Source organism: Cetorhinus maximus, chromosome 1 (genome assembly GCF_964194155.1).
Source record: "Cetorhinus maximus chromosome 1, sCetMax3.hap1.1, whole genome shotgun sequence".
In the NCBI taxonomy this organism is placed as follows: domain Eukaryota; kingdom Metazoa; phylum Chordata; class Chondrichthyes; order Lamniformes; family Cetorhinidae; genus Cetorhinus; species Cetorhinus maximus.
This window is the reverse complement of record NC_135879.1, coordinates 66633072-66648670: the sequence shown is the minus strand read 5'-3', so window position 1 is coordinate 66648670 and position 15599 is coordinate 66633072. Positions and strand designations below refer to the sequence as shown.

Genomic DNA, 15599 nt, shown 5'->3' with positions numbered 1-15599 from the left:
TGAGGCTGAGTAGAGACCTGGCCTCCAGCCGTCCACCAAATGTCAGAAACCTCAGCTGTCACTTCCTCTGCAAGCTGTGGGTTCGGGTCAGTGATGTGCTCACCAAATTGTGACCACCAAAACAAAAACAGAATTACCTGGAAAAACTCAGCAGGTCTGGCAGCATCGGTGGAGAAGAAAGCAGTTGACGTTTCGAGTTCTCATGACCCTTCGGCAGAACTGAAGTATAGTTAGGAGAGAGGTGAAACCACCAAGCCTACTCTAGAATGCGCATACACCAAGGTGCATGTATCTGCACTGGTGGAGGGTGCAGGTGAATGCCATGACAGTACATCCCCTGAGCATTCTGAGGCATCCTACTCAGAGGTGGGGTTGGGGCTGGGGCTGGGGCTGTGTCTAGTCCAGGTTGCTGGCCTCCCCCATTTCTTGCTGGTACCTGGAATGGAGAAAAAAATGATTTAGTGATTGACTAAGCAGTCTCCTTAATTAAATAAATCTCTCACTCAGTGGGCACAGCTGACAACTGCAGACTGGAAGTGTCCTCACTAGCTTCCTGGGGAAGTCCTATCTCGCCCTCAGCACAGGCATGGTCCTGTTCCTCCCCAGCTATCTATGCAGCCAGCTTTTCGAAAGGAGAGAGGGTTCGAATGTCTGGAATTCCACCTCCGGTCTGAGAAAGCTCACACTTGTTGTGGGTGTTCTTATCCTGCAGAAAGACAGAATGATTGATTGTCATTCCAATGGTTGCACGAGCTTTTCAGGAGCCCGCACACTTATGGCAGCTGCTGAGTCCTCCCCAGTAAGTGATTCAGAAACAGGATATCCTGAAACTGATATGAGATTGAGAGCATGAAGTGGCTGGCACACATTCAGTGCAGTGGATGTGCTGGCTATGATTTTCCAAAATTCCTTAGATTCGGGAACGGTCCCATTAGATCAGAAATTGGCAAGTGTTACACCACTTTTCAAGAAAGGAGGGAGAAAGAAAACAGTGAACTACAGGCCAATTAGCCTAACATCAGTTGTTGGGAAGATGCTGGAATCTATTATTAAGGAAGTCTTAACAATGCACTTAGAAAAGCAGAGTATGATTAGAACAAGTCAACATGGTTTTACTAAGGGTAAATCCTGTTTAACAAATTTATTAGAGTTTTTTGTGGATGTAACTAGTAGGTTAGATAAAGGGGAACAGTAGATGTAGTATACCTAGATTTACAAAAGGCATCAATAGGGTACCACACAAAAAGTTAATAGGCAAGATAAGGGCTCATGGAGCTGGGGGTAATATTTTAGCATGGATAGAGGATTGATTAATGGATAGAAAGCAGAGAGTGGGCATAAATGGGGCTTTTTCATGTTGGCAGGCAGTGAATAGTGTAGTGCTGCAAGGATCAGTGTTGGGGCCTCAGCTATTTACAATCTATATTAATGACTTAGATAAAGAAATGTATCAAAGTTTGCTGATGATACCAAGCTAGGTGGAAAGCTAAGCTTTGGAGAGGACACAGAGGCTGCAAAGAGATATGGACAGGTTAGGTGAATGGGCAGCAAGGCGGCAGATGGAGTATAAAGTCGGGAAGTGTGAGGTTATTCACTTTGGTTGTAAAAATAGAAAAGCAGAATATCTTTTTAAAGGTGTGAAACTTGTAAGTGTTGATGTTCAAAGATACTTGGGTGTGCTCATACAAGAAACACGGAAAGTTAGCATGCAATTGCAGCAAGCAATTAGAAAGGCAAATGACATGTTAGTCTTTATTGCAAGGGGATTGGAGTACAAGAGTAAACAAGCCTTGCTACAGTTGTACAGGGTTTTGGTGAGGCCACATCTGGAGTACTTTGTGCAGTTTTGGTCTCCACATTTAGGAAAGAATATATTTGCATTGGAGGCAGCACAGTGAAGGTTCACTAGGTTGGTCCCTGAGATGAGGGGGTTGTCCTATGCTAAGAGCCTAAGTAAATTGGGCTTATATTCTCTGGAATTTGGAAGAATGAGGGGCGATTTCATTGAAACCTACAAAATTCTGAGGGGCGTTTGATAACATAGGCGCTGAGAGGTTGTTTCCTTTGGCTGGGGAGTCTAAAACACAGGGCACAGTCTAAGGATAAGGGGCCAATCATTCAGGACTGAGATGAGGAGAAATTACTTCACTCAAAGGGTTGTGAATCTTCGGAATTCTCTATCCCAGAGGGCTGTGGATGCTCCACCATTTAATACATTTAAGGCTGGGATAGACAGATTTTGATCTCACAGAAAATTAAAGGAAATAGGGAGCAGGTGGGAAAATAGAGTTGAAGCCCAAGATCAGCAATGATTATCTTGCATGACGGAGCATACTGAAAGGGTCATATGGTCTACTCCTGCACCTATTTCTTGTGTTCTTGTGTTCTATGTCCCATCTGCTGGTGCGTGCTGCAACCCAAACTCCTGTGTGACATCCCTGTGGACTTGCACGCTTAGACTGCCTGATGCCCTTTTGAGTGTCAGTATACAGTGGGTAGATGGTGCACTTACCCTGGCGGAGCGAAGCAGATCATTTATCCTCTTTCTGCACTCTTGGGTGTCTCTACGCTGGTCCCCATGGGCGCTAATCTCCACTTGACCTTTTCCCAGGCCGCCCTGGTCAGACAGGAGGGCATCCTGCTGCCAACTTGGGAAACAGCACGTCCCACCTTTCCTGGGTGACCTGGAGGAGGGTCTCCAGGGAGGCTTTGCTGAGTCATGGGGCCGCAGGTTGTTTGCATTTCTGAGACAACCTGGTGAGTAATCTGGAGCTCTTGACTCACAGTTAGTGAATGGCTGTCCGAGTGCTCTTTAAATATGGCGCACAGACCTTTGACTCCATGAGGCAATGGTGGGGAGGACGCATTCTTGCAGCCCCCACCATGAGAATTTCCATGCTCCAAATGGATGCATAAGTAATGAGCTGAACAGCGCAAGATCGCGCATGTTCAGCCATCCTGCCCTCCAGCAGAAATCACCCCAATTTCAGCTCCCGCCACCGAACATAGACTTCAGAATGGAAGACTGCGTCTTTACTTACAGAAGGGATGACTTGGTAAAACAGATTGTGGTAAATGAAATGAAGACTTGTGCAGTGAACAGTAGAGAACCCATAACCTACTGGCTGAGAGGCTTCCTCAAAGGGCCTTGCAGTTGCTGTGCCCAGGGATTTGAACCTGATGGGAATTGCCGCCAATGCAGTTTGGTATCTCTACATCAGCAGTTCATTCAGTCATTTCATGTTATACCTAGCAGCTAGTATAGTTTGGAGCATCTGGAGGAGCCCACAGCACAGTGCTGTATGATCCTCTGACTACGTTGCAGGTCGCAATGAATCGGGAGCTCTGCATATGATTGAAATCTGAAGTTCACCCATAGTTTACTTAGTTTGTGTTATGACTGTGTTATGCTTCATTCGTTTATTTTTCATACTTGATGATCCTTGCAGAATACAATGCTCCATCTACCAATTCTATGAGGTGTATGTTGTAATTGTAGAAGCGCATTGTGGCCATGAGAGAGCACTGATCCTTGATGTGTCAACAGAAATTTCGAACAGTCAAAGACAGGGACAGAGCTTTGTGCAACAGTTGAGTGGTAAATAATTAACAGGGTCTCTGCATTTTGGGTAAACAGGATGTCCACAGATGACTGATGCTGATTTTAGGGTTGAAATTTGTTGAAAAGGAGAGAGAGAAGAGACATTTCCTCAAGTGGTTGCTGCAGAGCTGGTAAAATGAGAGCAGTGCTGGCCTTGGGTTTGACGCCATGTTTCATTAATTTGGTAAGCTTTCTTTCTTTGGCCAAAATGCAGATTTAGCCATTCAGTAACCCAAAACTTCATCTTTTAATTTCCTTAAATTGCTTCTTCCATATGTTAAAAATAAATGAGTCAGTTATTTGTTGTTTTTACAGCAAACTCTTCATTCGCACTCCCAAGCTTAAATTGATCCAAGAGAACTTTTAAAGTTTAATGCTTGTGGCATAGTGTTGTATATGTAAAACCAATGCCCCTTTCTTTGATTTCTTACACTTGAAGGTTCTTGCCAGCGTTCTTATGCCTCGCGGTCCTCGGCCTATCGAAAATCGTGACCGATCTAAATCTAAACTATGTTCAGAGGATGAATGGTCAATTTGCACACAGGATGACTGGGTAGGTGGTACAGTTGTCATCTCTTTTTTGTGAAATGATACATTACAAATAATTAAAATAATATAATTCTGCCTTATTCCAATAGGGCCCTAAATGTCCATCTGGGTGCAGAATGCAAGGACTAATAGAGACCCAGGATCAACAAAATGTTGACAGGATAAAGGGCATTCAACTGATGTTGGAGATGTATTCCACATCATTTGGGAATACTCATATTACTGTGACTGAAGCTATTAACAGAATCAGACAGACTCTGAATGGAATAGGAGGTCAGTGGTTGCTGTGTTCATGTTGCTTAAAGAAGGTTTCAGCTTTTATTTCCCCATATAAATGGTTTAAAATTGTTCATGGTTGGAGCTTACCGGGTTTTGCCTTAAAATTGAATTACTAACTGACTCGAGTTGTCAAAATTTCAGGATTTTTGTGACTGGTGAAATTTTTCTCCTGTGTCTACAGTTACCCATAGTTTTCTTTTAGTCTCCTCCCCCATTCCTGCAAAATATGTAAACCCGCTGACAGATTAGTATCTTTATTGCAACAGTGCTTCTTTAAATACGGGATTTCTAGTTATTCTTTCACCAAAAACTCTTACAGTATTAAAAGTTCTCACTTTGGGAAAAAGCTGCATAAAGCTGTGCACGTGTATAAACAGGCCTAGGAATATAAATACAAATTTTGTCAAAGGTCTGGTCTTGTGACTTCTTAATACTCATAGAAATGAACGTCTAATTGAGAACTATTCCCTTCTGAGTAGATAAGGCAGGTCTACATCTATTGGGCTCAACATTATTCGAAGAATAAATACACCATTTCCTTGAAATCTGCCTGTTTTAATTTCAGCATCTATCATCAAAGAAAACAACTTGTTAACTACCAATCTTTTTCCATGACAAAGTCCTTCTTTAGAATTCAAGTTTCATAGTAACATTATAAACACTCCTTGAGCCTGTGCCGTGACATGCTCGTTGGCATCAGACTGTCTAGAAACTCTAGAGGATTTATACTTCTATCATTGTCTTTGTCTATTGAATCAACACTGATGTATTTTTTTAATTCACTTGATAGCTTTTCTAAAACCTTTTCATTCAAATCTAGTGAATCTCCATTCAAATAATAAGTTATATCTAAGACTTCTTCCTGCCACTTTGCCACACTTAACCAATCCCATCATTTCATCCAATGCCCTCCCATACCACCCCTCCTGCACCATACCCTCCCTCCATTTCTATATGCATGTATGCCATTCCATCCTCCCCAGCCATCCCTCTCATGACATCCCCATGGGGGGCATTCCTTCCATGCCTCCCATGCCATCCCGTCGCACCATTGCTTTCCCTATCCCTCCTATCAATCCCATCTCAGCCATCAAAAACACAATTTCTCCACCCAGGGTAACTTTATTCTTGGGATCCCCTTACCTTTCTCGATTTTTCTTCTCCACCAACAACCCCACCGTGGCCACCAATCCTTGGCAGCCACATGTATGTCACACACTTCAGTCCTCTGCATGCACCAGGCACTGTGCACCAAATAAACCCACCAACGGATGGGCCCCTTAAACTGGCCAATCAAAACAGCTCATGCAGTCAAAAATCAAGAGTTCTTATAGATTTCCTATAGTCTAAGTAAGGCAAAACTACCCATGAATGTTGAAAACTCTATTGGATTACATTGATTAGCTTTTTTGTAACTTTGACTTCCTTCCTCACTTAATTTTATATCTGTAAAACATAACTTTCATCTTCTCTTGGAATTTAAATAAATGAAGAACTTTTGTAGCTGCTTCAATCACAATAATTTTTAACAGAACTCTCCTATCATTTGTTGCATTTTTAGGACAGGGGAACACCTACAATGAGCTGGTGAATCATCTGAATACCAGACTTGCCATCTTGCAGAGCAGAGTCAATGAACAAATTAATAAACTAAGCATGCTAAAAAATAGCATTCTAGTACAATTCACTGAAATCTCAAGACTAGAGGTAAACACTTCATTTGTTTTAAAATTTCAGTGCTCCATTTAATTCTTCGACTTCTGGCAAGGGGGTTCAGTTCATATTTTAGATTACATTGGTTAAGTTAATTATTTCTGTGGCATATGAACAAAATCTACCTTTTTTGATTACTTTTTGTTTTGTTACACCTTAGATAGTTTACCCTTTTTGTTACAAGACTATGCATTCACCCTTCATGTTCACAAACTTGTAATTGGCATATTTTTGAATACTGCACTTCAGCCTAGGGCAAAAAACAGAAGGTTAGTGTTGTAGGGTGGCTGAGTTGTGCTATTAATTATAGAGTTGATCTGCTGATACTTCGTGGTTGGAAACATTAAGTATATTTACAATATACTCAGCAGCAACTACATCTGCACTTTCAACTCCAACTCTACATTGACTGCTGAGGTAGCCCAAGCTACTCTCCTATTGCTTACTACAGATCATGTGATCTTCCTTAAGTATTATTCTTAAAGTTACATTACACACTAAATAATACCATAATTACCACAGTTAGTTTTTGAAAACTATGCTGTAATACAAAATATAAGACCTTTGGGGAACTGTTGTTTAGCATTTAGATAATCTAAGGCTGAATTATTTTTGCTAGATACAGGAAGCTGGATTTTAGTAGAGGTTTACAGGTTAACACTCAGAATTATGAAAATGTTATTAAATTCAAAGCTGGGCAATGAAAAGAAAATTAGGCTGAATTTTTGCTTTTGGGAAGGGAAACAGGATTTGGGTGTGTTTGCTGGTCCTGAACCCATCCCAGGGGAAAAGTCATTAACTGCGGCTTTGACAAAGGCGCCCTCTTAATTGAAATGGAGACAGATTCTCCGTCCAATTGAGAACTGCAAGCTAACTCTCAAAGCTGGAGGCCCAATCAGAGGCCACCTAGCTTGAGTGGAACAGAGGGCTGCACTAAAGGGTAAGCGACTGAGACGGCATTTCAACTCACTACACAACATCTCACTAACTTTAAAAAAAATTCAAATGAAGAATAGAAAAGGAGCCAGGCCACCACTGTGGGCAGAGGGACAGGGAAGGCATGGGGGTGGAATCTGTCTATAAGCCTGCTGCCCAGAGTATTAGCCCCCCTCTCCTCTGACTTGCCACTGGATGCACACCTTCATGCAGTTAACTACCCTCTATCCCATAAGGAAACTGGAAACCAACTGGAAAATCCAAGTTCTTGAGTGAACCAATGCAGAGCAATCTAGATTGCATTTGAGGAGCCTGAAGGAGCAATCCTGTTAAATTGAGACTTGCTTTCTGGGCATATTTTGCTTGGAATGCTGACTGAAACAGTATGGATGTGTGCATGCTTTGCTCAGTACCATCTTCTATTGGCAATTGGGCCCAATACCATCGGATAGTGATTAACATATTTATAGCACCTTTCTTAGATGGGCATTCCAGCCTCTCAGCGGTAGGCCTTGGAGAAGACAAGATTGACCACACTATCAATGTGCACATGGCATTCCCCACAATTTTCGAGTTACCACTGCCCATCTGCCCAAAATATCCCTTTAGTGTCTGCACCCTTCGCAGCCAACACATGAAATAGAAATGGAACTGGCATGAAGCATTACTAAATGCTTTAGCAAACAGGCACTCCAGATACTGATAAGCCTATTTCCTCGCAGTCACTCACAAAATGACGGCTATAAGGAAAAAGGTCTTCCCGGAAAGGGAGCAATTTGAGTTTGGTTTCCATGACCTTTGAATGGACCTGCTAGCTCTTGACCCAAGCAGCTGCCAGCAGCATAAGTTCCTATACCCCATCCAGCTGTGGTGATACAGTTGCAGTGACCATTCACAATATGCAAATTTCCTCCTGATCCTGTAAATTCTGATAGGGTCAGGTACTTAAGTTCATGATGAGATACAAATTTTGCTCTATCATTTTTAGGGTGGCAGAGTGTGATCACAGGGGAAAAATGTTCTGGTCAGCGAGCGGGGGCGGAGCTCGCTCGCTAACACGTAAAATGACACGCGGTAACGTCAGGCAGGCGTCCCAACGTCACCACGCGTCATTAAGATTGTCAGATTAACGGGCGTGCAGCTGCATCGGCTGCACACCCACCGAACTGTCAAAGGTCTATTAAGGCCTTTAAGAAAGTAATTAAAGTTGTTAAGAATGCTGCCCATCCAACCTTAAGGTTGGCGGGCAGGCGAAGAGCCCAGGCGGCCTTCACATTTTTCATGAAACCTCATCCACGGGCAGGATGAGGTTTCATGAAGGGTTTATTAATTAAATAAAAACTTTTGAAAAAATTAATGGGCATGGCCCAGCTCAAGCGACAGTTTCACATGAGGGGACATGTCCTTAAAATTTTTTTTCTTCAATTAAATTTTTCATAACTTAAACTAATCTCCCTGAGGCACCTCCGTGCCTCAAGGAGATTTCTGCGCTCATTCGCGCGCATGCGCGAAAGAGCACAGCCCCGACTCAGGGAATCCTCCTCCTGCCCTTCTGGGTCTGTGTCACATGGGGCGGGCCTTAATTGGCCAGTCCACGTAAAATGGCACCGTGGACCCAACTGGGGGTGCCGATTGGGTTCACGCTCACTCCCGCCCACTCCAACACAACCCCCCGAAGGGGGGAAAATTCAGCCCCAGGTTTTCTGGCCCAGCAGAACAACATTTTGGCACCAGCAGTTTTGCTTATCTGAATGGAATTAACTGTTTTAAAGTTGTTTTTAAATAGCTTGGAAGGTGGCAAAGATCAACATTTCAATTTGAAGTGTATAATAAGCTATCAATTTATCTTCTACAAAATTTTAAAACACTTCTAAATTATGTTTATTTGTTAGGTTGACATTGATATCAAGTTACGGGCTTGCAAAGGATCTTGTGAACAAGCATTTGTTTACAACATTGACAGAGAACGTAATGCACAAATTGAGAAAAATCTTAAATTAATGACTTCCGCCAGTTTGGAGACGGCTCGGTATGGGAAACCAACAAGGATATTCAAAATGAGACAACTGAAGGAGCCGCTAGTGAACACCAATTATAAATCTGCTGCAGTAAAAGGGTCACATGATGAAACAGACAAGTTGTATCCACATTTCTGGGAAGAACTTTCTTCTGATATATTTACCCTAGAACCAAATACTAAAGATTCAAGTGTTCATGAAACTAGTGGTGTCATTAGTAGTAAATTAGTAGGCGATAGTAAAGGAACCAGTGTTACATTTTCAGGTGGAAAAGTGATTACTGCAGGTCAGGTAGGCAGCAAAACAAAGAGTGATGAAAGCATGCACGGTTACGAACATCACTTTTCAGAAAGGTTGCATCTCCATGGAAAATTAAATCTCACAAAAGGCCTAGGCTTTGACTCTGAGTTTGATACACACTTTACAAATACCTCTGAAGCCATCAGAACAAGAATTCCTGATCCTGATTCACTTGGTACTTTACTTGAGCATCTCGGAATAAATTTAAATGGCAAGACTAAGGGTTCTGTTACCACTGTAGTTAAGACAAGTAACTTACGTCATATAAGTGGAGGTACAAAATCAGCTGGGTCTAAGACAAGTCACTCAATGATAGACACAAATAATGGCGACCCATTAACTGCTTATCAAAACTTAGGGAAATACAGAGATTTTTCGAATTTAGATCATGGACAGCCGATTGGTGGAACAGATGATGTTAGCAATTCACGCAAAACAGTTCTCCATGAAAGAATGATAGTACACTGGCCCCATGATGGTGGTTCCAAGGGTGGCACACATAATCCTGCCCATCTTCCTGATGATGAAACTGGAGCTAGTGATCCGAGTGCCCATATGTTTCACAGTGAAGGCTAATGAAATGAAAATAACACTGCGAAAGGTAGGTTTAATAAGCATGACTTCTTTAAGTATATATTAGGAATTGTTTATTCTTTTTATGTGCAAAACCAGAATCACAGTAGAGCAAATATATCAATGGAAACTGTATGCAATTTCCTGGGTAAAACTGAGCCTTGATAGGTGAATGTTGTACTTTTAGTTACACGATTGTTTGTGATCTCAAAAAATAAGTTTAAACATTTTCATGCTCTTTTAAAGAAGCATCCAGTATGCCTGAGATTTTATTTTCCAAAATGATGAGCTTTGATATTTTTACAGGATTACCACTTTGTTTAAGCAGTGATTTCCACATACACTTTCAGTCTGCTTACCTTGGAGTCAAAATAATATTAAGTAAAAAGCCATATCCAGATTTGTCATTTACTATTTTCTTCAAGCATATACTGTTTGTGCAGTAACAGAAAGCAGGGTTTAAAATGTACAATCCAAATTTCAGATGTCCAACTCAGTTTTAGCCCTAAAATTTCTTGGGCTTTATTGAGATTAGCCATCACTACATGTCATGGCTAACTGCAATAACAGTACATGCTTGCTTGTATGGGAAAGGTCCTTGTCAACAGTAACACAACAGCAATGTTGCAATTATATAACGCCTTTAATGCAGAAAAGGGACTGGATTTTGCCATGGGGTTCGGGACCCTGCTGACCAGACCAAGTAGGAGCATTGAGACTGCACATGCTGGCAGCAAGATTGGCATAGACCAGCTGTCTCTGAGTTCGCTGTGCAGATGGGGCTCACAATGCTACAGGTCCAGTAGAACTCTGGAGCCTCAGCAGTCACTGAATACAGCCTTGCTGTCCTGCACAGCAGAAATCAAGTCATGAGGATCTACCAGTAAGTCAACCCGGATGGAGGGAAACCCCTCTGCTGGATTGGTCTGAGCCATTATTGTGGCCTTTCATGAATGCAGACTTTCTTTGGGCCTTGGAGCTCCAATGACTTACCAGCCTTCCACAGAGAAGCTGCCTCCATTGAGCTGGCAGTCTCCACGTGCAGGGCAGAGGAGAAGGGGCACTCCAATGATGTAAAAATGCCAGCGGTGCCTTGAAATCACTTCTAATTGTGGCTTTAATGACTAAGATTGGCTACCTGCACCTGTGGAGCAAGCAATCAATCTCCTTCCCCCCGCCCACGTCAGGGAAAATTCTCTGCCGGCAGGAATACATTAGGGAGCCATCCCGACCCAACTCCCTACTATTTTCCCTGCTCTGACCCCACAGCCCCTGCCTTAAAGCCCACCATCAAAGGATTGGCAACATTTCACCCAAAGACTCAAGGCACTTCCCAGCAGCATAATCAGACAACAGTTGGCACTGAAACAAAAAAAAAGAGCTATTAGGAGGAGATGGCTAAAAGGTTGATCAAAGATGTAGACAGATATAGGGACATAAGTTCAAGATGAGGGGCAGGAGGTTTAAGAAGGGTGTGACGAAAAACTTTTTTTACCCAGAGGGTGGTGACAGTCTGGAATGCGCTGCCTGGGAGGGTGGTGGAGGCGGGTTGCCTCACACCCTTTAAAAAGTACCTGAATGAGCACTTGGCATGTCATAACATTCAAGGCTATGGGCCAAGTGCTGGTAAATAGGATTAGGTAGGTGGGTCAGGTGTTTCTCACGTGCTGGTGCAGACTTGATGGGCCGAAGGGCCTCTTCTGCACTGTGTGATTTTGTGATTTTAAGGAGATTCTTAAAAAAGGAATGATGTCGAGGGGTGAAGAAATTTAAAGCAGGAATTCCGGAGTTAAGGCTTAGACAGCTGCAGCCATAGTCACCAACAGTGGAGCAAAGGGAATGGAGATGCATAAAATGCCAGAGTTGGAGGAACATTGAGTTCTAAGGGATGGAAGAAGTTACAGAGCTGGAAAGGAGTAAAGCCGTGGAGGGATTTGTACACAAGCAAAAATATTAAATTTGAGGATTGGTGGATTAGAAACCATAGAGTCTTAGAATAGTGCATCACAGATGGAGGTCAGTTGACCCATTGTGCCTGTGCCAGTTCTTTGAGATAGCTATCCAATTGGTCCCATTCCCCTGCTCTTTCCCCAGAGCCCAGTAACTATTTCCCCTTCAAGTATTTATCTAATTTCCTTTTGAAAGTTACCATTGAATTTGCTTCTACTGCCCTTTCAGGCAATGCGTTCTAGATCATAACAACTTGCTGTTTGAAAAAGAATTCCCCATACTCCCCTTATTTAAGTTACCCAGAAGGGAAAAAAAACAGTTCAGACCAGTGGTCTTACTTCCCAGATTTTATTGGTGTTCCATTTTAAGATATGCAAGACCAGTTCGGGCCAATATTCTTATTTCCCAGTTTTTACTGTTTTTAATTCTGGGTAAGTCCCCGTTATTACCATTATATCATAATTCCATGTGACAACCAGTGCCTGCAGCTGACCAACCTTATTTACTAATTTTTGTGCATTTCCACACATGCACTCCAAGCATATCCTCGTGAACCTCAAATTCCTTTTTCTCCAATTCCTTCCATTCCTAAATTTTTCAATACTCTAATGCTGTTTCACTCTCCCAGTCCCCTCTTCACCTTATTTCCCCTCTCTGATGCTTCATCATGACTGTCTCTCCTTGCCAAGTCAGTATAAGCCCTCTTCCATAGAATCAATGTAGATCAGTGAACCCAGGGTGATTGGTGAGCAGACATGATGTCTGCTGGATGCGGGCAGCTAGTTTTGGATGAGCTTAAGTTTATGGAGGGCAGTAGATGGGAGGCCAGCCAGAAGAACATTGGACCAGGTGTTAATAAAAACATGGCTGAGGGTTTCAGCAGTAGAAAATCTAAGGCAGTGGCAGAGTGGGTGGAATTAGTAAGTTTTTTTGTTAGGATATGGTGTTGGAGGATCAAAAAGATAACAAGAGGTTTCAGACAGTCTGTTCAGCCTAACACAGTGGCCAGGAAGGGAGTTAAATGATGAAGCAGAGGTTGTGATGAGGGCTGAAAACAATGATTTCAGTCTTAGCGGTGTTTAACTGCAGGCATTTGCAGCTCATCTAGGACTGCATATCGAACAAATAGCCAGATAACAGAGAGGCAGCGGAGGGTTTGAGAAATGCGGTGATGAGGCAGAACTGGGTCCCAGCGTTCACTTGGAACCTGACTTGGATTACGCCACTGAAGGGCAGCATGTAGGTGAGAAAAGTGACGGAAAACAATAGATCCCTGGGGACTCCTGAGTAATGGTCTAACTTGGAGTTCTTCCTTTTACTTCATTTTATAGTTCCTGGAGAACCTTGGATCAGTTTGTGAAAAGAATTTTGCAGTCATTCAAGAATATAGGATTACACATTGCAGGGAGACTTGAGCCAAAACTAATGATTCCCTGTAATGCACTCCTAGCTGAAGAACGATGCATAAAGATATTTCATAAAAACAAATTCAACAAAGAAAAACAGATAAAGAATAATAAAAGAGAATTTGGTTTACTTAAAAGTTCTAATAATGAGGTGCCAAAGGTTTCTAAATATTTGGTGTTCTCAATATTTGGTGAGAAAAATAAATAAACCAAAATCATTGGGATCAACAGAAATAATTAGAACAGTTATAATTTTGATTGCATCCAGTATTCCATAGGAATGTAGCTGAAAGCAAATAGAAAGGAGAGATCCTGTTTGTATATTTGGTCTACAATATAATGCTGACTGCATTGGTTTCACTTTTTGTAGAAGAGGTTAAAGAACTTGCATTTATGAAGTATTTCTGATGACCTCAAGATGTCCCAAAACAGTGAGATAAATGACAGGATAATCTGTTTCCTTGATGTTGGTTGAGGGATAAACATGGCCTGCTCTTTTGTGAATATTGAAATGGTATATTTCACTAGCTCTTGATAGGTGCAAAAGATTTGTCTAAAATCTCAATGTGCATCTGTTTTATTTTGCAGCAAATCAACACAGAGTGGAAAACTTCTCAACCTGGCTTCCAGCTCTTAGCAATGATCTTATTTCACTTATTGCTTAAAGAAGTGATGCTCACCTAATGCAGGTCAATAAAATATTTTACAGCAGACATGATTCTTTTTTTGGTTCTCTTATTGGTATTTCTAAAATAAAAGAGAAAGGTGGTAGCATTGATCAGAGATACCGTCACAGCACCGGAAAGGGTTGATTGGATAAATAATTGAAAAGAAAAACAGTGCTGCGCTATGGAGAAAGAGGATTGGGGTGGGACTAATTAGATAGCTCTTTCAAAGAGCTGGCACAGACATAATGGGTTGAATGGCCTTCTTCTGTGTTATATCATTCGATGATTCGAAGTTGCCAAAGCAAAAAGTAATTAAAAAATCAACATGATCAATGTTAATCCAAGCTTTAATGTATGTGAGCGCTTTTGAAATTCTGCTAGTTAATCAACTAGCAAATCACTCATTAACATTGTCCTAGGGTCAACCTGCCTTCCCTCCTGCTTACTCATTAAGCATCCAAAGAGATGGTTCTTTCAGCACCATTCTCCTGCACATACTCCACCACCACCAGCCACTTGGGGTGGGGTCTATTAGTCCCGCAAGCAGCGTGAAGCTTGGTGGGTGGGGGAGCTTAATTTGGCATGAGGCCAAAAATGAGTTTCCTGACATCGGGATGAACCTTTGGAACTTTGTTCTCAGAACTTTAAAGGTGGGTCAAGTTTATTGATGAACAATGTTGGGAAGCCCTTTAGCATGCATTAGCATGTCATACAGTCTCATTAAAAGGCCACCTCATCGGAATTAACCTCCACCACCAAATTAATTTTCCAGACAATCAGAAATTAGAACGTTCACATTTACAACTGTATATTAGTGTCGTGCACCTGCTGAGCCTCACTTCCTCCATGACTTTGAGGTAGTAGGCGCTGCTTTCATCTTCTTGGGCACCGCTCATAACTTCACTCATATTAGGTGCTGTAGCAAAAGCTGCACCAATGCTGGAAACAGGAGGCTGGCGAAGGGTGGAATGGGGGGCATAGGTAGGGTGGTGCGAGGGCTGGACTGAGGAGGCAGGTGAAGGGTGGAAGTGGGGTGTAGGGCGGAATGGTGGAACAAGGGCTGGGAACACGAGGCAGGTGAGAAGGGTGGAGGGAGGATAGGGTGGAAAGGTGGAGCGATGGCTGAATATGGGAGGCAGATGAAGGGTCGGAGGGAGGGCAGAGACTAGCTGGGAAGGGGGGAGAAAGTGTCCAAGAGGACAGGGTTGGCGCTGTCGAGGCTGGGATCCTGGGGATTAAACTCAGGGTACTACTTAGAGGAAAGAACAGTCACAGTCAGCGGGGAGCGGGATGCGGTAAGATAGCAGGTTCAAGGTGATGGTCTCATAGGTGAAGGCTTCAAGGCACAGAGGTCACAAAGATGGAATACACACGTGGCTCAGATAACAGCAGGTTGGGGAAACAGGGTGGGCATAGGGAGGTAGCAGGTATCGACTCTGAAAGGAGGGAAGGCCTGTCGAGGTGGATGGTAATAGGGTCCAGAGTAACGAGGGGAGATTAAAGGGTGACAAGGGAGAGGAATGGTGATATTGGGTGGAATTTTCCGAGCCCTCTAGCAGCATGTGTGATAGGTGGCATGCGCGGAAAACATGGCATGATCTGATTG

The 15599-nt window shown here is 42.7% G+C and overlaps 1 protein-coding gene across 1 annotated transcript; it reads left to right on the top strand.

Annotated features, from left to right (window-relative positions):
- Window positions 1–3245: 3245 nt before the first annotated feature.
- LOC144680634 (fibrinogen alpha chain) lies at window positions 3246–14038 on the top strand. Its single transcript, XM_078541857.1, has 6 exons — window positions 3246–3785; window positions 4041–4154; window positions 4240–4423; window positions 5991–6136; window positions 8971–9997; window positions 13914–14038. The coding sequence occupies exons 1-5, from the start codon at window positions 3738–3740 to the stop codon at window positions 9970–9972; spliced, it is 1494 nt and encodes a 497-aa protein (XP_078397983.1). The 5' UTR covers window positions 3246–3737; the 3' UTR covers window positions 9973–9997; window positions 13914–14038.
- The last annotated feature ends 1561 nt before the right edge of the window (window positions 14039–15599 follow it).